The sequence below is a fragment of the Eulemur rufifrons genome, chromosome 2 (assembly GCF_041146395.1).
Source record: "Eulemur rufifrons isolate Redbay chromosome 2, OSU_ERuf_1, whole genome shotgun sequence".
Classification (NCBI taxonomy): Eukaryota; Metazoa; Chordata; class Mammalia; order Primates; family Lemuridae; genus Eulemur; species Eulemur rufifrons.
In genome coordinates, this window is record NC_090984.1 from 44,621,931 (window position 1) to 44,649,795 (window position 27,865).

Genomic DNA, 27,865 nt, shown 5'->3' on the forward strand with positions numbered 1-27,865 from the left:
TTTATGAAATATTCATAAGTTAAATGTTTTGGATAGATCTTTATTCAGTTATTCATTCATTAAATCTACAAATATTATATTTTTTGCAGTTTGCAGGCATTAGAATTATGAAGGTGAACAAATTCAGATACCCCTGCCCTCAAGAACAAACAGCATGAATTTGTCTAGGATGTTCTGTTGGCTCCCTTTGTTGATCATCCTTTTATTTTGCACTAATCTAAAGTTCAAGGAAGAAAGATGACATTTTTCAATTAAAAAATTTGTTGAAAACAAGTTGGCTCGTAAATATTTGTCACTAAGAGAAAGCAAAGTAGTAAAGTTGTTTCGAGGCATTGGTTGTCTTTGTGTAGGAGTAAGAAGATCTGCCAGATTGTATAAGCAACATCTGGCCATGAATCCCAGACTACAGAGGAAAGAACATATTAGGGCCTTAGTGAAATACATCAAATGGAGAGCAGTGGCAGCAAGTATAGACAATTTCTGTTGATGTAATTTCAGTAAAAAAAGCATCTCCAAATGAGATACGACATTGTGTTAAAAAGTAGAAATGAACTTTAACAAGGTAAACAGCAAAGAGGGCCAAAGAAATGACAATGAAAATTTGAGCAATATTGAGTTGACTGTTCATTGTCCTATATAGGCAGGTTTCCTTTTGAGGTCAGGTGTGAATAAGGCTTGCAGCAAATTTGGTCTTTTTGCAGGCTTTTTCTGGTTGGAGTGGCATTGTTTTGACAGATGGATATCACCAATTGAAAGACATTTTCTGAAAGAAAAAAGCATCCAAATCTACATTTGAAAAATTTCTACAGTATTTTAGACATATAAAATAATGGTTAAATTATTCTTTACTTTGTTATTTTAAGCTATATTTTTATATCCCTTTTTGATCAATCTATAGTTATAACTTAAGATTAATGATATTTGTTTTTACTCTCAATTTATTGTAAAAACTTCTGACTTTTAGATTTTATATTACAGTAATACCAAGATATAAAGTTCCCTAATATATCTCCCTTATTTTTAACCTGAATTGCATTGATGGGAAAGAAAGTAAGTTATAATAATATAGAATTTAGTGTCCAGCTATTGACAACAATGAAAATCATCTGGCTAATATGAACTAAACTATCCATTTTTCTGGCACATCACTTTGTTTATTTATAAATCTTAGAGTTTTTCTCAGTATGGGATGTTTCTTTTTAACCTACTGTGAGTAAGTAATGGCTTCTTTGGCAGTAAAGGCAGTTTTGTTTGTTTGTTTTTTCCCCTGCGCCCAAAGTAAGTATATTCTCTTGCTTGCTTCTTAATAAGAGTCTAGTGGTACTCCATCCATCTCTCCTAAACAATATCTGCCAGTAAATGGTCCCACTGGCAAGCCTTCCTGCTCATAAAATGTCTCTAGTGATTAGCTGTCCTTGATGGAGCAATTACAAAGGCTGAGAAAATGTTGTATTATGGGTTATATTACCCTCAATTCAACATTTTCTCAGCCTTTATAAATTCAGGAAAAAGTATTTTTAGACCTTCCCAAATATAACAAGATGAGCAACAAATGAATATAACTGCTATATTCCAATTCCTTCTAATTCCAATAAGCCCCCAAAGATAATGTTTTTGACCCCAGGCTGATAAGACACACATCTTTCCTATAGTAAAAGAGATCTCTCTTTTTATCCTGCCTTGTGTAATTCCTCAGTGACATGCATTTTCAAGAAGGCTGAGTAAAAATAAATTAACTGACCTCTCCAAAGCTGGACCCCACATTAGTTTCGCTTGTGCTAAATGGGGTCAGATAGGCATAATCTTTCAAACTTGCTCTCATGTTGTCTATATATGTTAGCGGAATTCTGGCCTGGCTCAGCATGATGCGGGACTATAATATTTTAGAATTCCAGTGCAAGGAAAGCTTGTTCCCAACTATTCTTGCGGGCCTTAAGACATATAAAAAATATGTTCCACAGATAACTTTGTTCCACAGATTTCCATTATGCAGTATTTCTACATCAGTATACTTGTTAACTGCATGGAAAATGGAGACTTGTGGTAGATTTTATTTACTAAAGCACTTGCTGCTTCAAACATGATGAGTGGACTTTAACTCTAGAATAACTTAACAGTAAAAATAATTTGGTAACAGTAAAGATAATATCTGAAGAACATTCATTGATAGTCACTTTCATTCGTTTGTAAAGAAACACCAAAACTTTGTGTTTTGTCCTTTATATCTTAATTATGCTTCTTATGGTAGAATATCTGATTTTCCTTTTTTCTCCTGTGGTTATGTTACAGCTTCATGTAGGCACTAGATTTTATTGAACCAGTTATTTATTTATAAATGCTTTGACTTGGTCTATTTTTAGATATGCTCTTTTATCAACATTTCCCAAAGTGTACCCCACAGATGTTAATAGGCTAGGTTAAATAAAGTGGAAAGGTTTTTCTTACTGAAGGATAAGTCATTTCTATTACTAGTGTATGTAACAGCAATATGTTTGCTTATTCTGTGATACTGGTTTCTCATGGCATGCTGTTTTATCCTTTACTATTGCTAAAATAGCAGTCATAATTTTGTTTTCATGGAATCATTACAAGATCAGTAGATATTTAAGTCAGTTGAGGAAGTCCTCAGTATGTAAAAAGGCAGGCCTGATTTTAATCAATTATTTGAAACTATTTTTTTCCTGAATTATTTATCTTTAGAAAATATATCAATTGGTATTTTTATAGGATTAGGAAGAAACTTAGAAAATTTACAACTCTTTCTGGTTCTATCCTTCTGAGATTTTTTGGTGACAGTCAAACCATGAAACAAGTATCTATGAACTACTCTCTGTATAGCCTGAATGTCCAAATTGTAAGAAGGTTCAAGCATCTTAGCTGAGGGGCCTTGTCAGCTAGAAAATTGTTGAGATCATTTTGAAGTCAGGAATGTGGAGGTCTGAGTGCTGATTCCTAAACTAAGGGAGACAATTTAAGAAGAAAGCAAAAAAGAAAGAGAAACTTGTTTTCAAAGATTGAGAGATTATGCAAAAGATAGTGACATATTTTCCTTTAAAGTTTTGAAGATTTCTTGCTTGGGTGAACCTTACTATCGGTAATAAACCTGTGATGGGATACTTAAGAAAAACCCTACGTTTTTAGGTAAAATTAGAATAAGGAAGAACCTTTAACCTGCCCTTGAAAATTATACAGTCCCTTTCAAAATCACTGTTAAGTGCTGCCATTTACAAAGGTAGGCTTCTTTAATTCAGCTTGCTTTTTTGCAGGTATGAGCATTCAGGATATTAAGAGGACTCTGAAAATTGTGGTACATTTATCTTTAAAGTTTTTTAAAAAAAATACATTTTCCAGTTTTATTTTATGATGTTTATTAGAAAGTATGATTGCTGTGGGTTTTTATTTTTTCCATTTTAATCCCAGTTGTAGGTTAAATATTACTTGGGTCTATTTTAACCATTATAATGTAATTTCTCTGGAGATTAATTAGCCTGTTTTATAACTTTCAGAACATATTTAAAGCCTGCCTGGCCTGGGTAACAAGATCATGGTTTTGGCTCAGTATGACATTCATTATCTTAGACCATTTAATTCGTGTTTAGTAGGTGAGCAATTGACTACCATTTGGTTTTCAAAAGAAACCCACCAATGGGGGTGGATGAAAAAACAAAAGTAGAAAAGTATCCCAGGGTATTGTAGATAAGAGATCATTCAGATTAAGATTTCAAGGCTGAAAAAAATCATACTCATGCATTGAGATTAAAAATTGATCCCCTCACCTGGGAAGGGATTATGCAGTTTTTTGATGGGCCCTCCGTTTTTACCTTTCCCTTTCTTCCTTTCCCCACCCCCTCCCTTTATGGAGCTGTATATATCTAGCTGTATGATTGGGTTTTCAGAGTATTAACCCATAGTGATCTGGCAACTATAATATTTGAAGTTCTCTAATTTGATTTGTTTTGACACATACATCTAGAGGGGAGGGAAATATTATGGTAAGTAGTCACATCTAAGGAAATTTATGACCTGTTTGGATTGGGTGATCATGCATTCCAGTTTGCCTGAGGATAGTCTCACTTTACATCTGTTTCTTACCTGTAATTATTGATGATGACTCCTTTTAATCTCAGAAGTGTTCTGGTTTAGATGATGAATTTTTATGGCCACTTTATATTTTTATAAATGGTATTGGTTTACTTCAAATATCAGTCTCTAGAGTTAGCAGTGATATTAACTGTACAAGGAACAATTGTCTGGTTTTCATCTTCCTCCCTGAAATTTCTCTGAGGTTCTCCTTTGTGTTATTAACATGACTGTTTTTACTATTATTGACTTAAATTTATGCTGTCTCTTCCATGACTATTTCCATGACATATTTGGTGCCATTCTTAGACTTTGAGCTCAAATTGTGATAGTGAGTAAATGGCTTTGGCATTGTGGTTGAAAAGCTGAATTAGTTGGGGCCCTTTGTGGCCTGATGGAAATTAGATTTCTGGGCAGTTGCACTTATTTGCAGGGGATGAAGGGGTGAAATGAGGATAAAAGCAAAAGAAGAGAGATTAGGGGATTGGGCATTAAATTCTAAAAATAATTTTGTTTAAATATTTAAGTTTGTTTTGGGGCATGGTGAGTTGGTGGCATTTTGTGCTAACCTTGACTTACTGCTATAAAATTCACTTCAGAAATTAGGGATTTAACATAAATAAAATACATTAAATCCTAAGCAAATCTATCCAGGTTTCCAATTTTGTATATTCTAATATGTATCTGTTTATTACTTCATGTGAATTGTGTTATATTCAAAATATAAAATGATAATAATGCTTATGTGATTTGTAATTTTTAAATCATTAATACTAATGTTCTTAATCAAATTACCTATCACTTCACTGGGTGTGGGGAAGTTTAAACCTGTATAGTGAAATAGAACCCATTTAAACTGGCTAATAATTCTGTGGCTTTTCTTTTACAGGTCATGTAATGTTTGCAGAAATAAAAATGGAGAATGGAAAGTCGAAAGGCTGTGGAACGGTCAGATTTGACTCACCAGAATCAGCTGAAAAAGCCTGCAGAATAATGAATGGCATAAAAATCAGTGGCAGAGAAATCGATGTTCGCTTGGATCGTAATGCATAATTTCAAACCATGGTTGGAACATTCCTACATCTGTTTTGCTGAATCTCCTAGTAAAAGTCATTTTTTAAGTAATACTGTATGCTTACAAAAGCTGTAAAAATGTACTTTTAAAACTCCCACCAGCTTTTAACAGTATAATGTTAAAAATATACTGTGATTTTTGTTAATCTCAAGTTTGGGTTTTTAAAGACAGCAAGTCAGGTCATTCAGTTTAAATGAATGGTTATACTGTTTTTAATGAAACAAGCCATTTTCTTCTTGTTTTCAGTACTATATAGTGGGATTTGTTTGTTCTAGTTTCCCCAGCTTTTATCAACTTATTGTGAGGTAAAACATAGATGTTTTTTTCAAAACTTCTGTTTTATAATATGTAATTGCTCATGAGAAGAAAGGGCTCAGACAAATTAGGATGTGATTTTGGTTGGTTTTGAGTTACTTTGGTGATGAAGAATTACTGTAAGTTTTAGATTCTGAAGTTCAGGATGTTTTTTATTTGATTTAAACGAAGAAATGGATTTTTCCCTCTCTTCCCCTCCCTGCCATTCACATTTCTCACATAACACTATTAAAAATATCAACCTCCACAACCCCTTATTTTATTATTTCCAATAATTCCAAGTTCATATAGAATTGATAGTGTAGCAAGCCCCAAGTATAATAATAGGCAAACTCCTCCCAACTTTTTGTCTAGTTTCCAGCCATTGAAGTGAACTGCTAAAAAGAGGAAAATAATTGAAATGTTGAGAGAGATGGTTATGTAAGTTAGTCCTCTGCTGTTCACTTCTATAGGAGCTGATGCATTTATAAATGCAGTTTTAATAAACCACGGAACACCAAGACATAGCATATCAAATACATTGGATCCCACGATGTTAGACATAGCCATATCTCCTTTACCTACAAAAGAAAAACATGTTGTTAAAATGTGCATACCAGTACTGTATTTTATTAATAGTCTTCATAAGGAAAAAAACACTGGATACTTTTTGTTGTTGGTTGGTTTTGGAATATTGTTATTAGAGCAAAAGTCTTACTGAGTTTGTATTTCAAAATTTTTCTTGGGTTAGTATTTATAGTCTTAACATTTATTTAATAATAATTATCTTTATTTATTAAACCATTTTTCAATAAGGTATATAGCTTACTCATTGCTTTTCATTCAAATTTAAATGGTTAATTACTATTTAATGCACATTTCAGGTGAATATGATTTGGGGGATTAGAATAAGTGAAATTAATCTATTAAATAGTAAACTCTTGCTCTAGAGTCACTTTTTTTTTTCCTTCAAAGTATGTTACTGAGCAAATAAATATTTTTAAAGCTACCTTTACTCAGTATATTCCAACCAGGATTGAAGAATGGGCACTGCAGCTTGAGGGATCTAGTTTCTTACCTTTTCTTGCAACCAACACACTTGAAATTGTGTCTGGTATGCTTGTTCCTGCTGCTAATAAAGTAAGGCCCATTACTGTATCTGGAATTTCTAGTGTTTCCCCTGTAATAAACATAGACATTACAAGTTACAAATCTTATAGATTAACCAGTCTTTACAGATATTTCCTTCTTGAACAAAAATAAAATAGGCACATTTAGATTTCAGAACCAATATGCGTTTTACTTAGTTTTTAGCTAGCAAAATATTTGAATCAGGTTGGTAATTTGGGCAACCAGTGTAGCACAGATTTTTAACGGAAGATAGTTAAAGATATTTAACAGCCAAAATACTACCAATAAGAAATTACCCTATTTGTTATTCTTATAGAAGTTGTAGATGTCCACCCTTTTTCGTATCAGTGCTGTTGTTTAGTACATGCTAATGAGACTGATCATTCTCTCATTTTCTTTTCTAAAACAGTTTCCTTAAAAGTAGTCAGAGTTAAGCAAATTATTTATAGCTATCTTGAAGCTATAAATGTGTTAACATGTATATATACATTTTTAAAGTTCTGCTTTAGTGGTGTACCTTAATTTAGTGTATTCTTTGGGAAAGTCCATAAATCTCTTGAGGAAAACAAAACCTATTTGTTTTCTACTTGAGTCTTTCTAACATACAGTCCCAATTTATTAATACTTCTGTTAAATTTGATGTCAGTTCAACATTTTTCAGAAATGTATTCATTATGGGAAACAGAACCAGAGAGAAGTTAAAAAAAAGATATTTAACGGTTTTTTTAATGTTGTAATTGAAAACTTGGTTTAGGATCTTTTTCTTTTTTTTCCCTTAAAATGCCAATTAAAAGAACTTAATTAGAAAGTTGCTTATTTATTGCATGCTTTCATATTGATTCTCAAATTGGAATTGGTTAATTTTTGTTACTGGCTTTGCTGGAGTTCATATGTACATAAATTACACTAATATTTACATCTTAGTAGCTGTTCTGTGATCTATTACTTGATTTTGCTCTTTTTATTTTCCTAATATCAAATGTTCTGGCTGAGAAAATTTGGATAGATATAACATGCAAGCTAATTGGACTTTTTATCATTCTAAAAAAACTCTAATATTCCACATTTTGCTAGTATACTAAGTATTCTAGTATGCTAGTATTCTAAGACTTATATATTTTAATTTGAGAAAAGTCAGGTATAAGCAGTTTTGTTTTGGTTTGTTGGTTTGTTTTTTGTGAAGGGCAAGATAGTAATTACTTTGCTAAAGAGTTGCAGTTATTCAGCTCCACCAGTATAGTGTGAAAGCAGTCACAGATAATATGTGAATGAATGGGCCTGACTATATTCAGTAAAACTTTACTAATAAAAATAAGCCGGGTAATTTTGGCACAAACAGTAGTTTGTTCACCTCTAATATGAGTCAATTTAGGTTAACCCTTTTGGGAGAAGTTCCTGATTTTTTGGTCTATGTTTATAAATTAGTTCTTCCTTTGGGGACTAGAGCAGATTATGGCCAACAGTAACAGTTAAACATTAATAGTTAAGTCTTAATTTATAAAGGTAGTAGAAACCTACAATGAAACTTTATTTTATACCCTTTTCACTCATTTCATAGTATGTTTATTTTGCCATATTCTAAAGCAAAATAAAATATAATCCAGTTAACAGCACCCATTGTTTTCCCAAAACACTGGCTCCCTGCTCTGTTTTTCATTATGAAATGGAATTCAATATGAGGAGTTTATTGTGGACCCCATGCAATGTGATTTAATTATTATCATAATAGAAAGACATCCCATGAATTTGATTGCATTTTTAAGATGATCCCTTGACTTGTATCCTAGAGTGTATAGTAGTGAGAAATATAATTGATATGCAATATGCAACTCACAAAACCTGAGTGATCTTGTTGTTATTAATGTATTAATATTTAATCATTTTGTAAATAGCTAATCTTTAGTCTTGTTGAAAAAGAAATTTGCTGCCTAGCTAGACTACTTGAAGTAAACATATGTGATTTGTTCTCATATGAAATTATTTTCTTTTTAAATTGTGCTATTATGCTTAAAATACATACCAGTAATTGTGACCATCCAAACCAGGATATACGTAAATGCAGATATCCATAGTGCAGACATGAAAAAGGTTATCACAAAGTAGTTTTTCCAAAATGTTTTTCTACAATCTGGTGTGGTTAAAAAAAGTAATATAATAATAGGAAGAGATAATACCCAAAAAATTCTTTTTAAGTCTGCTTCAGGCATGTTGAAAACACTTGGTGGATCTGTTGTGGAAAAATTAAACAATTTTGAGTTTTCTCAAATTGCCAATTAAGTTAAAATGCCCATTTAGAAAGCTATATTGAAATAAATTAGCTGTATCAGTTTTTAAAAGGCTACTTAAAACAGTTGAATACCTCATTACTGATATTGTTGGCAAAAGGAAACTAATTGAAACTTTAGGGAAAATAATGTAAGATGTGATACTCAGCATTTCTTGATTTGGGGCCTTAAATACATCAAAATGTCTTGGCTCACTCGCTAAATTATGTTAAAGATAGTGTTTATGAAGGATCAATTGGCTTTCTCTTGGTTTTCTACAATGCAGATTGTCTTCAGTGACCATTTGCTTATGGGATTAACTTGACTTCTAACCCAGGTACTGGAGTTATCTCCACTATATTGATGGTGCCTCTGCCTGCACAATGTATCAGGTAATGCATACTTAGGGAATATAAGATAATTTTAGCATAATCCTTTTATCAGGTTGCATATTTCATTCTACTTATAAGTGGGGTTTTTTTGTTTGTTTCATTACTCTTTTATTTACTAAATTCAGCCTTTACCAAATTCTTAGAAAGAACGTTAAGAAAATAGAAGGTAGTATATTCTACAATGTAACTTATGAAAGTTGAATATGTTCCTTTATTCAGTTTAAGTCAGTGGAAGACAAGGATAATGATAATATATTGGATAAATAGGGGAATTTAAAATTGTTTAAAATTTGTATGGCATTGACAAAATAATGTACTCATATATTAGATCAAATCACATTACAACTAATGCTAGTAAAATAACTCATAAAAAAGTCTGCCAAGGCTTAACCAGTGTGCCATTAAGTAATATTAGAAATAATTTTAATGTAATCAAAATTGGACTGGTTCGTTTTAATTTCTTATTACAGAATTTAACTTAGAGATCCATAACTCTTGTACCTGAAAGACTAGAAGCTATACTTTTTGTAAGAAGGGGAAAAAGTGATGTTTTAAGTTTTTTAAATAGTAAATTAGAACAAATTCCCTTACTAATGCACTTAGTTAAAATTAGTATTATTTTATACAATGACTTCATATAAAAGTAACCCACAAACTTAAAATTCTGGCCCTAGCTGAATTTGACCTCCTACTGAACAGATATTTATCTAATGTTTTGCTGCTGCTTCAAATGACGTTTAAACCTTAACTATTTTCTTCTTTCTTTTCTTCCAAACCAGGCTCTTTCCCGGAATTTACAATTTTACAAGTGGTGCTCCCATTTTCTCAGTGAAGATCAAAACCTTGGAGTTGGTCTTTTTTCCCTTTTCTGGCTCTGTCCAGTCCCTCAGTTGATGAGTCTTGCCGATGCTCTCTCTGTATTGTCTCACATCTGTTCTCTTTTTTCCCACTGCTTTTACTCTACCTAGGCATCTAGTGAACACATTAGCTAGATGTGTTCTGTAAGATCTCCTTGTCTCTTACCTAATATTTCAGTTCTTCTATGAACATTAGTTCAGGATAATATTCCTAAATTAACAGTTGTATTAATTTCCCTCCTCACAATCTTTCCAAGATTCTTAACACCAGCATTTAAGATGATTCATATCTATTCCTTTCTGTCCATCTTTCCTCTGCTTCCTTACTGTGCATATGCTGTGTCTTATATTAATACTTTACTCTCTGCATCATTGATACAATATAAAGACTTCAGCAGCTATTACTTATTAGTCATAATATTAGGTCATTAGTTAAAATCTTACCTGTCCGGCAAGGCTCAGTTTAAATGCTTTGTGATTATCTCCCAACTCTCTTCACTAAGTTTTGTACAATCTGTTCTATTTATAAACCACAGTTACACTTTATCTTTTTATGGTACTTATATACCTTCATATTTTAGCTGTTTTGCTTTCTTTTCCCTATAATATTTGAAGTTCCTTAAGGGTAGGGACTTCCTCTTTATTAACTCTTAATTGCCTCATCTTTTACATAATAAGAACACAATACTTGCCGAATTGAAACGAGATGCTTAAGTTTTTCTAGACTTAATGGTGGGCAGGATGTAGTTCTTACCTTCAGAAACCTGACTAAGACCATGTAAACTTATAGAGAGCTGAGAGTAGCCAGAATCTTCATGAAATATTCCACTATCAGTTCTTGATTGCCGACGAATGAATGGTTGACCCTCATCTTCCCATCCCATCAGTGGCTGCTGTTCACTTCTCTCCTCCATAGCTTTGGCAAGACAGGCGCAGCAAGGACTGCATTTCTTTATAATATATTGATTAATTTTAATGTCAAAACACAGCACTAACACATATAATCCGTATATCAAAAGTAATAAAGTTCCTTCATACCTATAGATTAAAGAAGAGAAATTTGTGTTTTTAAATTAAAAACAAAAGTCATTTTAGAGCTAATAGCTTTTGAGCAGTATCTATCTCATGATTTTCTAACAGAAGCAGCATTAGAGGAATCAAACATTTCTAGGTATTTTTTGTTTTGTAGATTTGTCCAGTTATAACATTATTGTATATTTATTGATAAGAGCCTGATACTTCTTTCTGTATTTAAGAAAGAGGATTATAATTCATTGTCTTTATGTATAAATTCTTTCCAAATGATAGGCATAAAAAATTCCTTGAAACTAATAATTGGAGATTTTCAAAATAAAAGTAAAACTAATGAAATAGTGGTGGGCATTTTCTACCTCAGTTCATTGGCATGATACAGTTCCCAAATACTTAACAACTATAAGAGAATATAATATCTGTTAATTCATTTCAACTATGTCCATTCAAATTTTCTGGTATAGGAACTTTGTGTAAAATATTCAGAATATGTAAGGCTTTGGCTGGGGCTTTTCAGTTTGTTATACAGAGATTTTTTTGATGATTGTAATGTAACTGAATTTGGTTTCTATTCACAAGAAAATAAGGACATTATAAAAAATTACTACTTAGGTACCAAGAACTGTTTATACTCTGGCAGTTAGCTAATGTCATCACATTTGAACCTTGCATTTACTTTTTATTTTATAGCCATAAATCTCTCTCTGCTACAGCTAAAAGAACAGAGTTCCTGATTTCCCTAATGGTGGGAGCCTTAGCTTGGATACCCTCACAGTCACTGTCCCTTACAGACAGCTACTGAATTCCAGAAGGATTCTCAGTTTACCAACACAGTCTGTCTTTGGGGAAAAGACTAGATGTAGATGACTGGATGATTAATTTAGAAATTCTGCTCCCTGTTAGATTTTCAGTTTCTTAATAGCAGGTATTATACAGCGTTCTTAAGTTGTGTTACCCCAGATGGGCATCATTTACATTGTTTTCTATTTTTCTGATGTCCTCTGGGGGTTGTGCAGTGTACAACCTGTGGGACTGTGAGTTTTACATTTCTTTCTCCCTTATGATGCCTAGCATAGTAATAGACACCTAGTAGATGTCTGGTGCTTATTAGTTGAAGAAGTTGATGTCTGTTCACTAAGTTGCCACCTTCTTCATTTTCTTGGACCAGCTGGGCACAGAGAGATTACAGGAAAAATAATTTTTAATATTGAAAGCTAAACATTGTTGGTTCTTAGAGAAAGAAGGCTGTAGTTCCTCCTGCTAAATGAGCATCAGAGAAAAATTTGGAGGAATATAAAGGGACTTCTTTACTTCCTACACCATCTTTCTCCATTCTTTTGTGATAGTGACCACTTCTAATCAAGGCAAGGTAAGCAATAACCCAGCAGAAGGAAAAAGCCAACTGTTGGGACTTCAACAGACAACAAAAGTTGGGAAACTTTCTGAATAGGCAGCCAGTGGGGAGAAGGAAGAGCGGTGGTCTCTAGTAACTAATGAGACAAAAAAGGAGACTGAGGTGACTAAAAAGAAATTGCAAAGTAATGAGAAGAACCCACCTAGTAGTATAATGAGCAAGTTAGTTCAGAGACTCATTGGAATATGGTGTGGAAGTGGCAGATTGACTGAAATAACATTTCTGAACAAAAAATTACTGAACCATCAGAATTGCATAAAATTCCTCTCTCTAATTGTGTTTTACATAAGAGTAACAGTTATCTCAAGCTTACCAGTAAACTTGGTTGTCAAATATTATGCCAAGAACTGCTGCTACACTAATTGCATATGCTGCACAGTCTCTGAATAGGGGCCAACATGAGAGTGTTGAAACCTGTAAAATGATAGTGAATTTATTGTTTCCATTATAGTGTAACTTCTTCAAGTACAATGCTTAGTTTAATACTAAAATTGCGTGTATATTTGTAGTTATATATTGTTACCTTTTGCATATTGCTTAGAGGAAAAGGAGTTTTAAAGAACAATTGTGTTTCTAAACCTACACTGATTTTCATAAATTTGACCAAGAGCTATTTGTGGGTTAACTTTAAATTGAATACATGTTTTTCTACTGATTAATAAATTTGATTGAACACATTACTAGTGCCTTGTTGTTTGTCTCAGACTATGAATAGTTATTTTTAGACTCTGTCAAGACAATAAATTTTGTTGAATGAAGTTTTCCTTACATACCACATTAGACAGCAAGCCACAGGCTGCACAGATGCCAAGGAGATTATAAATTGCAGATCCAAGAATGGTGCTAATGCCAATATCTCCCTTTGTGATAAATACACCTATGTGCAAGATAGTAGTAGCTAAGTTAGTGTTAACTTGAATAGAATAAAATCACATTGAGTAAGCAAAAAGTATAAAAAGCAATATTTACCTAGGAAAGCAGTAACTAATTCAGGAGCTGAACTACCCGCTGCCATGAAAGTTGCACCTGCAACATCCTGAGACAATCCAAGGGCTGAACATAAATGAAATTATTGTTATGCCTGATAAAGTGAAAGAGTATGTCTTTATAACTAAATATAACAGGTACTCAAAGCTACAGCTGTACACAAAAACACTAATATTGACTTAAGCTGGCAAACTAAATATGAAGGTTAAAAAATAAAGGACTCTATTGTCTTGGTTTCTTTATGAATTCATCACTTGATGCTTCTATAGAAAGGATGAGAAGGCCAGGAGACTGTTGGAAGGAACTGCAGCTCAGTATCCTGAGTGCCAAGATATGGGGTCACTTGGAACCCAGAAAAGAGACTCCTTTCTAACTGGTAGGGCTTGAGGTGAGCAGCAACAGCATGATAATTTGTGAATCCTAACCCAACTTGAAAGAGGGGGTTAAAAGATAGTAGTAGTTTTTAAGATCTATAAATGAAGCTGTATTGAGCTTGTTCACAAATTTGCAATTTCAGCCTTATGTAATTACAAACGAGAAGAAATTACTTAGTTAACTAAAAGCCCAATAAGTCTGATATTGTATAAATACAGCCTATTGATTTAAAACATGGACCTGTTAAAACTTTGCTCTAGAGTAGGAAATAAAAGAAAATATTTCAATACTATTCAAATAGTTTGTGTATATCTTCCAGACTTACAAGCATTCAAGTCCATTAACTTCAGTCATTGACAGGATGAAAGTCTTAAGAAATCTTTGAACCTTTCAATTTTAGAGCCGAGGGACCTACTTTGTAAAGGAAAAGAGAAAGCCTTGAAGAAACTACTCTGTCTTTGCTTTGAGAAAGTTGAAATAAGGTGGCATCAGAAATCTCTAACCAGGCCTTACTGGTAAGCTAACTAGTCAGTAGAGGTAGCGTGCTAGATGTTAAACTATTATTATCTACCCTAGGTCACAAAGTGAATGTCAAAGAACTAGAAGTCAGGTTTTCAAGACTTGATGGTGGTTATTTGTTGATGTTTGTTGTTGTTTACTATACCTGTGGATGCTTGATAGTTAAGTCTTTCCAGACCTTCAAACTCTGGTGTGCTTGTTTGAGTCCCTGCTATAGGTGGTTGATATTTCCTTCTTATTCTTATCTGTGGGACTGTCACCTGTTACCTACTCCCGGGTCCATCTCATTCTCCACTCTGCTGGGACATTTGCCCTTGAACTTACTGATTCCTTTTTTTTGTTTCTTGGTGTAGCAGATTGTATTTTACAGTAATAGCTACAATATTTCTGCCCCATGTGTGTTTTCATAACTTTTCTGTTCCCTATCAAAAAAAAAAAAAAAAAAAAGGAGAGTCTGTCTTCACCTCCTGAATCTGAATGCATGTTTTGTGACTTTTACTAATAAGAGTATGGCTTTGGCAGAGCCATTTATTTGTGAGGCTAGGACATAAAAGGTGATACAATTTCCTGTCTTGGGATGTTTGTCCTAAGCCATCACATAAGAAGTCCTGCTACCTTGAAACCCCTATACTGGAGAGACTTCATTAAGACCCCATAAAGAAATAGAGATGCCTGAGGAACTTTGGCTGTTTCATTTCCCAGATTTGACTCTTCCCAGCCTAGGTGCCAGAAGTGTGAGGGAGTGAGCTTTCAGATGATCCCAGCCCCATCCTCTGACTGTAACTGCATGAGAGAGAGCCTGAGCAAGAACCACCTAGCTGAGCCAAGTAAACCTCCAGGACTGTGAAAGGTAATAACGTGATTTGGGGTGATTGGTTTAGCAGCAACATATAGTCATCTGGCTATTGTTCATCTATTTGTTACATTTATTGAGTACCTACTATCTGCCAGATTTTTTTTTATGTGCCAGGGATATGGCAATGAATAAAACAGACATGTTCCTGCTCTCATGGAGCTTTAATTCTAGTGGGGGGAAACAGACAAACCAGATGAAATATGTATTATGTAAGAGATAAGTAGCAAGGAGTAAAGACAGGGAGTGGGGATATAAAATGTCATGGAGAAAGGATTGAAAGTTTAGGTTGGGTAACCAGAAAGGAGTTAACTGAGAAAGTAACTAAAGACTTTGAAGTGAGAAGCTGGCCACTCGTATACCTGGGATAAGAGTATCCTAGGGAGAATAAATGACTGTAGAGGTTCTGGGATGGAAGCTAGCATATGTGTTCAAGAAACAAGACCTGTGTGTCTGGAATGAACAGTGTGAAGGGAGAGCAGTAGGTGTTGAGATTAAAGGTAATAGATGATGTAAGACCTTATGGATCCTCATAAGGACCTTGGCTTTTATTCTGAAAGATATGGGAAGTGGTTGGAAAGCCATCTACATATTGCCTTCGGATGATACCAGCCGCAGTCATTAGTTTGATCCCTCAGGGTTATTTGGTCTCAGAGGCCTAACTAGCTCTAGTGGAGCTGTTTTGACACCTGATATACCATGGTGAAAGTTTCTCTCAGGATAGTTAGGATTATCTAGTCCAGGCCCTTTATTGTATATCTCACTATTTGCCTTTGGTCATGTCACTTGATGAACATCTGCATTGACTAATGAAGAGAGAGAAGTGATCTGTGTAGCTTACACTTTGTCTTAGTTTTGTGTGGCCATAAAGGAATACCTGAGGCTGGGCAATGTATAAAGACAAAAGATTTATTTGGCTCATGAATCTGATGTCTGGAAAAACTCAAGATTGGGCATCTGGTGAGGGCCTCAGGCTGCTTCCACTCATGGTGGAAGATGACAGGGAGCCAGTGTGTACAGAGATCATATGAGGAGAGGAAGCAAAGAGGGAGGGAGGTGCCTGATTCTTTTTAACAAACAGCTTTGGAAGGGAACTAGGAGAGAGAGTGAGAACTCACTCACCCCCAGGGAGAGCATTAATCTATTCAGGAGGAATCTACCCTCATGACCCAAATACCTTCTGTTAGGCCCCTATAATATTGGGGATCAAATTTCAACAAGAGGTTGGGAGGGGCCAAATATCTGAACCATAGCACATTTCATAGTGTTTCTTTTCTTGGTGAGAGTGTACATATACATATAATCAATCACTCCAGCCAGTATATGTGTGTACATATATATATACACACACACACATAAATACACACAAATATATATACTGTATTCTTTTTTTTTTTTTTTTTGAGACAGAGTCTCTCTCTGTTGCCCAGGCTAGAGTGAGTGCCGTGGCGTCAGCCTAGCTCACAGCAACCTCAAACTCCTGAGCTCAAGGGATCCTCCTGTCTCAGCCTCCCGAGTAGCTGGGACTACAGGCATGCACCACCATGCCCAGCTAATTTTTTCTATATATATTTTTAGCTGTCCATATAATTTCTTTCTATTTTTAGTAGAGATGGGGTCTCGCTCTTGCTCAGGCTGGTCTCGAACTCCTGAGCTCAAACGATCCGCCCACCTCGGCCTCCCAGAGTGCTAGGATTACAGGCGTGAGCCACCGCGCCCGGCTTATACTGTATTCTTATTACAACTCTGTGATCTGTAGTAAGAACAACTGGCCATATAAATAGAACAAAAAGATAAAGCAGACTGCTCAGTGATTAACTTTTTTTCCATTTTAGGAATTTACTTCAAAATAATATATACCATGTATACATTCATGGTGTACAATTCACTTTCATGTATATAATTTAGTATTAATAATATCAACTATCCTCAGGTGTGAGTGGTGGTATTCCATTTTATGGATAAAGAAATAGGTCCGGGAGGTTAAGTAACTCAAAGTCACATGGATAGTAAGGGTCTTAAATGTGGGGAGTTAGAGCATAAACCCTGTGTCTATTGATTCTAGGTCCAGTGTTTCTGTTTTACCACAGAAACCTAATACAAAAATGGCACTTAGGCCAATTATAACTTGATGGGTGATTGAATCATTTTTAGCCCCTCCTTCGTGGCTAACCACGCCATTCCATTTTTTCCTAGGGGAAAAAGTAGTTACTAGGAGTTAGGAGTACTTTGGAAGTTTTGTAGCATATTCTAGAGAATTTATAAATTTAGTGCTACTGGATATTATCATGAATTATCTTCCCAAATCAAATCAGAGCTAGCTAATCTATGGAAGAAAATGAAAAAGAACAGAACGCATTATCTTGAAATAACTTTCCAAACTTGGTGCCCCGTGAAGACTGACCAAGCTTTGTTAGCACTAGCTGAAGAATGCTACTTTAGAAAAATTCAATCTCAAGAAAGAGAACAGGTGATCCATTGGGCTGTTGCAAGGTAGAAAAATAGGTGGCCCTTTAGAACTCTTTTCATCTCAAATGGCAGTAAGAATGAGGCTTGTTGCTATTCGCTCAGCTCTAATTGAATTATGAAAAAAGATTTTGTGTAGATGGATGTATAAAACTTTGAAAATATTTTAACAAGTTGTATCTTGAGATTCTAAGAATATTTTGTTAAATGGTTTATACCTTCGAACTTTAGAATAGATTGGCTTTGTCTTCTCTGACCTTTTGGGTAGAATTTCTCTCTGCTATAGTTTATTATTAAAGATAAATTCTTCCAGTTTTTTTTTTCCCTCTATCGCTATTACTCCCCTCCTCCCCCCATTACCCTAAAGGAATAATCACATTTCCTTCAAGGTATAGTAGCAGTATTCAAGATGAGATTTCTCTAGAGGTTTAGGTACTAATACATTGTTTTTATAAAGTGCAACTTCATTATAATGAGCTCATAATTAAAATTTATCAGACTTTTTCTCAAATGTGTTCTGTGATGCCATGTTGGACAGTTTATAACAATTTTTGAAAATCTTCTGGAAACATGATATAGTAGGAAGTATATTAAACTATAACTGAGATCTGGATTCTGGTCTGCCAGTAACTTGATGAGACTTTAGATAAATCACATAGACAAGCCTCGTATTTTGCAATCTGTAAAATGGAGAGTTGGACTATATAATCTTTAAGGTATCATCTAATTTTTTCAATCTTTACTCAAAATGTAGAATATGAATTCTTTTCCTTAAGACTCTACACTATTTATTTATTTATTTATTTATTTATTTTTTTTTGAGACAGAGTCTCACTCTGTTGCCCAGGCTAGAGTGAGTGCCGTGGCGTCAGCCTAGCTCACAGCAACCTCAAACTCCTGAGCTCAAGCGATCCTCCTGTCTCAGCCTCCCGAGTAGCTGGGACTACAGACATGCACCACCATGCCCGGCTAATTTTTTCTATATATATTTTTTAGCTGTCCATATAATTTCTTTCTATTTTTAGTAGAGATGGGGTCTCGCTCTTGCTCAGGCTGGTCTCGAACTCTTGAGCTCAAACGATCCGCCCACCTCGGCCTCCCAGAGTGCTAGGATTACAGGCGTGAGCCACCACGCCCGGCCTCACTATTTATTTTTAATTAAATTTCTTTTATAATTAAAAAAACCCCTCAATCCTACAGTATTGAAAATTTAGAGGATGGAGAAGAAAATATAGGGAGGAAGAGTCACTTATACTTTTACCATTGTATTTTAACCACTGCTGTCATTTTAATGTATTTCCAGTCATTTTCACAATGCACATTTTAATATAGTTGCAACCACGCTAGATACAATTTGGTGTCCTCTGGCACAATTTTTAAGTCTGTGAATTTTTGTGCTTTGTGAATGGATTAGAGTTTTGGGAACAATCAAAAGTCATTCAGACCCAACTCTAGTGACTAAGGTGAGCAGTCATGCTGAATAATTCTATTTAGGACCCAAAACCAAATGTGACAGCAAACTAATTTTTTTTTATGATTTGCAAAACTGGTTCTGCAATTAATTTCAAATGTATTTCTAGAAATATTTTGAGTGAAATCAGCATCATTGTGCCTAGGGGGAAAAATAATTACTGGGAGTTCGGAATACATATCTGCATGTATATGCTCTGTGGTTGTTTTTAATAATAAATAAAAATAATTTGATTACCTTATATTTACCACCTCATATTTTGTCTGAGCTATGAAGGAGTGAATTCTGAAACTCGGTATAATGCTTGTAAAGGCTAGATTGCACTGAAGAAGAAGGACTCCCCCCACTCCCAATCCAGTAGCTGTAATATTACAGTGGATTTCCACCTGCCCTGAACCTAGCATATAAACATATGCGAGACCCTTTACCTCCAAACCTTACAGTTACCTGAGTTTTGGATCCATAACTTGTCCAAGGTCACAATGCAGAGGTGGGATGGGAACCTAGATCTTTTTGACACCAAGAAGCTGCTCTTTTGGCTATCTTTGTGGGCAAAGTAAAGAGATTAATATATAGCTTTATCATTATTATTGTTACTTTTTCATGCAGTAGCATCTTGGTCACAGACTACTTAGCACTTACTTAGATCCTTATGCCTGGTGTAGATTTAGCTGCAATCCAAGGGGACCACAATTTAGATCAGAGAGAAAAGAACAACAAAGAGGATGAAATGCTCTTAGGAGAATGAGTGTCTGTGTAACAAGGAGGAAGCACTATTCTTAGATTCTTTGTTCTTTGGGAAGTTTTTGCTTCTGTAAATTTCATGAGGATTAAGAATCAAACAATCCCCTGAAACTGTAGACTATCCAAATGCCATACTCACAGAATTATTCGACTCCCAGTTTTATCAGTTTGGAAACAATTCTACCTGGAATTAAAACTTGCATTTCTTTCTTATTGTCTATTTCTGAAACATGAAGTAGGACATAGGCAAATATTAGTTCAAAGGAGAGTGAGTAAAAATTTTTTAATAAAAATGTAAATATTTTATTTAAGTATATTTCCCCCAAATCTTAAGATCATTTTTACTTAAGGCATGTTATAACTCAAAGGTATCAGCATGGTGGAGGATTATAATTTCTAATTGAATAGCATATTAGTGTAACATTTAAAAAGGAAAATTTCATAGCCAACTTATTGTGGAATTTGGGCTCTATCAAATGACTGATCTTAAGGAGTTTTTGGAATTTTCTATATCTATATCTTAGAAAAATATAAAGAAAGCTGCTCTAAACCGTGGCTCAAAACCTCTGAGATTCCCATTACATATCAAAAGGATATTTTGTTTTCATTTTTTGTTAACTTTTGTAAAAATGAATTGCTTATAGAGATGAGTGATAATAGTCGTATTTGGCCTTTAAGGTAATCTGGTTTATATTATATTTTAAACTTATATATATTGGTTTATATTTAAATTAAACATAATTTAAAAATATCACTTTCTAACGACAAAAGATTGTTAAAGATGAAATAAAATGGTATGGGTGCTAATGTAAGAGAAATAAAAGGAACTTTAAACAGAATATTCCAGAGATATTTAAAGTATAGTTTAAAGTTGCCACATGGCTTACTAGAGGAAATAAAAGAATGAATTTCATGAGCTTACTTCTTACCTTGTGAAATAGTGCTTGCTTTTAGTTACCTTAAACTTGGTTTTCAAGCTTTAGCAGATGCAATATATATTTGGTTATTTGCTCCAAACTTATTTATATTGACTTTGATCATTCACCTCTCCATTTTCATCTTTTCTGAGTAAAAGATTCTAACTTTGTAGTCTGTTCTTATGTAAAAATGAATATTCAGTGAATGCTTTCTATGTGCTAGGTACCTGTGTAAGCAGTTCACTTATATTTTCTTATGTACTTGGCACACAGCGCTATGAACTAAGGACTATAATCATCCTGTTTCACAGCTAAGATAGCTGAAGCAGAGAAAAGTTAAGCACTTTGCCCAAGGTCACAGAGCTAGCAAATGGCAGGGCCAGGATTTGAACCTAGGCTGTGTCTGTCTCCAGGGCAGGCACTTTCAACCATCTCACTGTACTAGTATGGCACTAGAGCATAGGATGGCAGTGTTCCAGCATTGTCACTGACGATTCAGCAAGTATCTCAACATAGAGATATAGAAAAAGTGGAAAATGCCCCAAGCAAACCATACCAGTTGTGACTACAAGATAATGTAGCTAACTTCACAAATTAAGCACAGGTTCCTAAGACAGGCTTACATGAATGGCCAGGGACCACAGAGACTCCCTTCCCTGCATTGTTGTCATTTGTATTTTACTCTGTCTCTGTCTCTGTCTCTTTCTCCTGCACACACCCCTCAGAGTACTGCCCCCCCGCCCCCAAGTAAGCACAACTGGTGGGTATAGGGAGCTGCCCTTGGATTTGTTCTCACTGCTTGACCTCTACCTCCCTTAGCTCTAACTTGGCCCCAGATGATATTTCCCCTCTGATCACATCTTTTAACCCTTTTCCCGGGGCCTCCATCCTGTTTCCCACTACAGAAGCCAGACCTTTTCTCAAAAGGTAAAATGCCCTGAGCAACTAGAGTGTGATATATTTTTCCCCTCTATAACATGGATTAATTTCACTTCAGGTGTCTGTGTTCAGAGAATCATCATTAGCTTCTTTTCCTACAGAACCTAAATGGGGGTGGGGGGAAGGAAGAAGATGAGATTAAAGAAATAGCAACAGCATTTTCTTGTATTGGTTCCACACAGTTAAGATGATGGTAGAATGTCTTAGCCTGCCTAACAGAGATATGTGCTTTTCTAGCTTTTCCAACGTTGAAGGGTGGAGAAGAGGTTGTGTAACTTTTGTGATTATGAGCAAGGAGAAGGAAAAAAATCCTTGCTAGAAGCCTCTGGTGGTGGCAGCTCTAGGAAATATTGCCAGACCAACATCTATAGGTACAGAGAGAGAGCACTCTCTTGACTGAGCGGGGGCCCTGCCAGAGTGTCAGCAAGAGGCTCTGTCCTCCCCCACTTCTGACTCATCTCTGCTTGGACACTCCAGCCCCAAGCCTCTCCTAGTCTTCACCTTGCTGAAGATCCTACTGCTGACCAAAGGAGCCCCTGTGGGGATTTGAGGAAGGAGTAATGTACTGATGGGGCTGGGGTGGGACAGGGTCTTACGAATTCTCCCGCTGTATTCTAGATTGGAACTCAGAGCATGTACCCCACAGAAAATTAGGGCCTCATGTATGATGATGAAGTTCCACAGTACTACACTATCATCTCATGTACATCTTAGACAAAATGTTTAGGCCTGGGAGCCTAATTATGGGCAAGTGTTTATAACATGAATTTACAACCCCTATAGGTTATCAAAAGTCTAAACCAATTTTTATAAATAATTCAGTGTATTTATTTTGTAGTCTACTTCTTCCATGATTACAATGGATATTTGATATTTTTTTTTGGTCAAAATTTTCAGTGCTCTTGAGAGGAAAACTTCTTATAAGATTGTTCAAATAGAACAGTTCTGAAACAACCATATTATGGCAGCTAATCTCAAACAAGGATGTGTAAAATTATATCACATAGCAGTTGAGATCAAGCTTGGGTTTTGATATCAGAGAGATCAGGATTCTCTCTGTGTGACTGTGTGGGCTTGAGAAATTATTGATACCTACCATCTTGACTTTGGTTTTCTTATTAGCAAAACCAAAATATTAGTGTCTACTTTGTTGTGTTTTTGTAAAGACTAAATGAAGCCATACACGTATATATTTAGCATCATGCTTGGTCTTCTGCAATTGTATCATGATAAATAACTGATAAATAAATAATAACACTAGTACATTGTGGAATGCTTCTGTGAACTGTTTTGAGAATTATGTTAATAATTATTAATTGATAAAATGGGTGGAACTACTACAACTCAATGCACATCAAGGAACTGTGGGGAAATGCAAAGTATTTGCAAACTCTTCTGAAGCCAGTTTCTGTGGATGTAAACAAATTTCAGGGGATTTGTTTTTTATTGCTGATGTCATAATTTGGATAAGACCATGCTAGACCTTGAAAAGAGAAATGGCAGAATTAATTTATAGGCATTTAAAATTTTTTGAGCTAGCACTATTTCTATCTCATTTTGTTCCCAGCATTTTTGACATTCAAGACCAGGGCCAATTTTTAACGGCTGAAGATTTGCCAGTGGCATGGGCATCTATCAATCATACATCTATTATAGCTACCATGTTATATTTCAGGGCAGAGTGACTCACTTGAGAAATGCAATTTTGCTGATGATATTTCAAAGTAATTTTACAAGTGGCAGGGTGGAAGTCATTATTTTAGGCATATGAAGTCACTTAATGAAGATTATTTCGAAGTCATAATTTCTAAATTTTAATGCAATAGTTTCTTCTACAGGGCCAGAAAAGTTTATTTACTTTTTACCACTCCCAAGATAATTTTTTATAATCAAAATTCTTGATGAATTTATTCTTTCAGTCCTGCCATTGTTCAGTAAAGTCATTGTTTGTAAATGTATATAATACCTTAACATTAAATTTTCTTAATTTTATATGATTAACATTTTTAATTTCTAGTTTTTTACATTTTCTAATTAAAAGTGTGGTACAGACACAAGAATGAATAAATAGATTATTAGAATAGATTTGGGAGTAAAGAAACAGATTCACGTGTATACAAGAATTTAGTATATGAAAATTGATCAACTTTTGGAAAAAGTAGCATTTTATCCTATAGCAAGATAATTCTGAATGGAAGAAATAAAAACTATAATGTAAGTAGAAGAAAATATGACATTTTTTCTGACCTAGGGATAAAAAGTATAAAACCAAAAGGAGAATTATAAAGGAAAAGATTTATAAATTTACTTAAAAATATTTTAACTTTGGTGTGATAAACATACAAAATACAAAAGCAAATAACAAACTATGAAAACATATGATATAAAGATTATATTAGAAAAAGTATTAATATCTTTATATATTTTTTAAAAGTCTTGAAAGTCAGTAAGAAAAAGACTAATAACCCCCCTAAAATATGGACAAAAACAAAACTACAAAATTCAATAAATATATAAAATGTTCACTCTCATGAATAATAGGACAAATACAAGTTTTATAAAATAAATTTCCATTTTAAAGCAATTAACAAAGATATTTCAAATATGTTTTTCATGGTTTTCTGGAATGGATGCTGCCATGCATTATGGAGGCTTAAATTGGCACACCCTATGTGGACTACCTTTTGGCAATTATATATCATAAGGCTTAAAACATGTAGTTCTTCCTCTTAATCAGGAAATGATCAAAGAAGTGTGCAGAGATTTTATACAAGTATGGGCATAACATTATTTAACAAAAAGTTTAAGCAAATCAAATGTCCAATGAGATTAATAATTTTAAAAATTATGATAAATTTCTACTGGGTCCCTACTATGTATTAAAAACCAGTGTCAGGTGCTTAAATCATTTATTGAATCACAGACTATCATGTCCCCATTAAAAATAATCTTTTTGAAGAGTATTTAATGATATGGGGAAATGTGCACATTAAAATATTACATGAGGAAAAAGAAAGACCCGAAACGTTGAAGAGTCAAAAGATTTAAAGAAAGTATATACAAAGTGGTAACTGTGGGGATCTCAGGGTGATAGAAGCAACAGTAATTTTACTTTTTTCTTCTATTTTTCTTATATTTCATTAAGTAAAAATAATATGTTAAAGTAATTTAATCCTTATTAAAGAAAATAATGTCAAGGTAAGATGTAATGTCAATGTAAAAAAGTATATATTTACATATACTTAAGCTACATAATAATTGTAATAAACTTACCCTAACCTATTCTATAGATTTTTTTCATTAAAGAAATGGGTGTTGAGTGCCTCTGCTCTTGCCAGTTACCATTATTTATCCTAAAGATACTGCTAGACTGCAGTGAGCAAGAGACAAAATAACTTGCCTTGCGTTTTAGCAGGAGTAGGGTGAGGGAGTAGAGTAGGGTGAGGAGAAAAAGGAGAGCTTACATTCATGTTCTTTCCCTTTGTGAAGAAATAGTAGCAATGTATATGTATGGCAGGGGAGGGTGTGGAGGATGCCGTTGTTTCTGTGCAGTCCTGTGAATATGTAATGGGAAACCCAACCCTTAGCTTTGACATCACTGTGAAGTGAGCATGCTCCACCAATTAACTAACCCAGTGGGAGACAGAGACTGGAAACACAGGCACTTTTGCTTAAATAGCGTAAAACATCACAGATATCGTGATTTTAGGGACCAGTGCGCCAATGAAAGTCTATCCTCAGAATTCTGGGCAATATACGCTGCTGTAGGAGGAGAACTCGGGGCTTGGACTGGCTGATCTTATTTTCAGAAACCAGTAATGGAGCTTAATTTTTAATAACTGAATTTATAATTATCCGATGCCTGAAGTCACTTTACATAGGATGCAGGATTTACTGTTCTGTGTATTTATTGACTGATTCTTAAATTTATCAGTTTCCTTAATGGCAGGATGCTGGGAAAGGAATACGGGGAGGGTGGTCCTTAATTGCATTTGTTTATCACTTACCTCTTTAAATAAAGTTATAATGATCTTAGAGTAAAAATGAAAAAAGTTTTTTGAAGTATAAAATGGAAAGTATTCGGAATTTCAACCCCCATTGTCTTAGGAGTACATACAAAATGCACGCAAGTGAAATCTTGGAACAGTTCTCATTAACAAACAGCTAAGCAGTAGACAAACCGGAAGTTTCTGGAAATAGGCAGTATAATAATAAGTGGTGGGTACCAACTTAAAGATGCTCTCATGCATGTTGACTACCAAGAAAAACCACACTCGGCCAATTCCTTAAGAGACAGGACCCCACAAAACAGAAGTCACTGCTCTGTAACCAGTTGAGATGGAGAGAATTATTGCTGAGTTGTTTCAAAGAGAGCCTTATCTGTGTGACACACTCTTCCTGAAGGTTATAGGGGAGCTTTCCAGCCACTTACATTCACTGATGATTTCCAGGGAGGGTAAGAAGTACTCTTCACACACAATAGACACAGCCATGAACATGTAAAGGATAATTAGGAAGTAGATGATGATGCCGCCATCTCTGCGCTCCTGTTTTGTGAAAAACCCTTCGGGAAACTCCGATGATGGAGAAATAACACATTGGGTGCTATTTTCTGGTTAAGGAAGAGGAGACAAAAGTTTGAAGCATTTGGAGTCACACATTCTGAGCCTACAAAGAGAGCGTCCTTAAAAAAACTGTAAGTGTCGGGTATCTGGGTAGAATTTTAAGAACCCAGTGAAAATGTATAACATACTTCCAAATATGATATAGTTGTAGAGCCTTAAAAAATAGTTTTTGAGACCAGAAAGAGATGCTTTAATGAAATATGGTGATGATGGTATAAAGAATTAAAAAGGGGAAATCACGAAATCACTCTTCCTTGTCTGCATTATTTCTAAAAAGGAATTCTGAATTCCTTTCCCTCCCCAAGTAAAAACTCTATCTCCGATGAGTAAAGATTTCTACTATCTGTACAATTTCATTTTCTCATTTTAGAGCCTAAGATGTCCACAGGTCTGCAAAGAATCATCTGTTGTTGCAGTTTCTAGGATGAGAGATTTTTTTTTCCATGATGAAGTCTCCAACAATAAAAACTGGAGACTTGCTTTCTTCATGATCTCTGTGAATTACTTCAGAACTATCTTTAAGAACTTATTTGAGGTATCAAAAGTGTTTGCTATCTTTCTAAATGCCAAAATTCAAAGCAAATTTCAAGCAGGAAGCATATGTAAAAGTTATGTGAGAATTTCCCTATCTTTGTCCCTTGCTCTGTGTGTGGTAGCAGCAGTGGTAGCAGCGGCAGCAGAGGTAACTGACCCCAGTGTCCACTTACCTGTGGCCCTGGGGAGACGTTGGGGCAAGGAGGCTCCTGGGAGAGGCAGGTGTGTGGTGGTCCAGAGGATGCCGAGCAGTAGGGCCCTTCTTGCCCATTTTGGGCCCCCTTTTGTCTGCATTTCTGCTGTGCTCTCACTGCAGTGTGCCGCTTCAGGAAGGGAAGAAAGGAGGATTAAGCTGGATCATGTGAGGAGTCTCCTTCCTGCCCAATGCCCTGCCCAGGGCACATCTCAGCGAGACTAGCACAGGAGGCAGGGAGATTGGAGCAAGCCACGCTTCTCTGACCGGGAGACCCAAGGCCCAGAGAGGCTGGAGGAGAAGGGGAGGGAGCAGACAACCATTACCAGCAGCTATTTCTATGGCCCACAGTCTCTGAGGGCAGAGCCAGGCAGCTTGCACTTGATGAAAATGCATGGTTTTAGTTAATGTCTCCATACTGGCTCTGCTTTCGACTTTCTCTAGATTTGTAAAGACCTGAGTTTGCAACTGCTTCCACTGCTCTCTCTCCAGCCCTTGCTCCTAGAAGTTGTTGGGGCTGGTGTTTGTACATTCTTTGGCTAGCTTGGCACCCTTTTATAATTCTGTTTTGGCTTCTAGTCTTCATCTCCATTTAGGGCTAAAGGCAGGAAGGCCAGTTAGGAGGTGACTGCAAAAATCTAGCCAAGAAATGATGGTGGCTTGAGCCAAGGCAGTGGCAATGAGGATGGAGAGAAGCCAACAG

General features: G+C 35.1%; 2 protein-coding genes across 2 annotated transcripts in view; one reads left to right on the forward strand and one right to left on the reverse strand.

Moving 5' to 3' along the window:
- The window catches only part of MYEF2 (myelin expression factor 2), a 37,142-nt gene extending 31,915 nt beyond the window's left edge, over nt 1–5,227 (forward strand). Inside the window, exon 16 of the mRNA XM_069460319.1 lies at nt 4,970–5,227. Coding sequence (XP_069316420.1) covers nt 4,970–5,133 — 164 coding nt within the window. The 3' untranslated portion in view covers nt 5,134–5,227. The remainder of the gene's footprint in view (nt 1–4,969) is intronic.
- A 139-nt stretch (nt 5,228–5,366) lies between these two features.
- Nucleotides 5,367–27,318, reverse strand: SLC24A5 (solute carrier family 24 member 5). The gene is made up of 9 exons (XM_069460333.1): nt 27,143–27,318; nt 26,243–26,422; nt 13,509–13,592; nt 13,313–13,416; nt 12,853–12,953; nt 10,848–11,131; nt 8,601–8,807; nt 6,528–6,629; nt 5,367–6,030 (listed from the first exon to the last, which is right to left on the reverse strand). Exons 1-9 carry the CDS (start codon nt 27,261–27,263, stop codon nt 5,708–5,710), a joined length of 1,506 nt encoding a protein of 501 aa, XP_069316434.1. The 5' UTR covers nt 27,264–27,318; the 3' UTR covers nt 5,367–5,707.
- Nucleotides 27,319–27,865: the final 547 nt, after the last annotated feature.

Bases quoted from the DNA above. Each gene is read 5' to 3' on its own strand.
- SLC24A5 (XM_069460333.1), bottom strand. From the start codon at position 27,263: ATGCAGACAAAAGGGGGCCCAAAATGGGCAAGAAGGGCCCTACTGCTC. The intron at 11,132-12,852 runs GTAAGCTTGAGA...TTTAATCTATAG, and splicing joins TTTGACAACCAAGTTTACTG to GTATGAAGGAACTTTATTAC. The intron at 6,630-8,600 runs GTATGTATTTTA...TGTTTATTACAG, and splicing joins TTGGATGGTCACAATTACTG to GGGAAACACTAGAAATTCCA.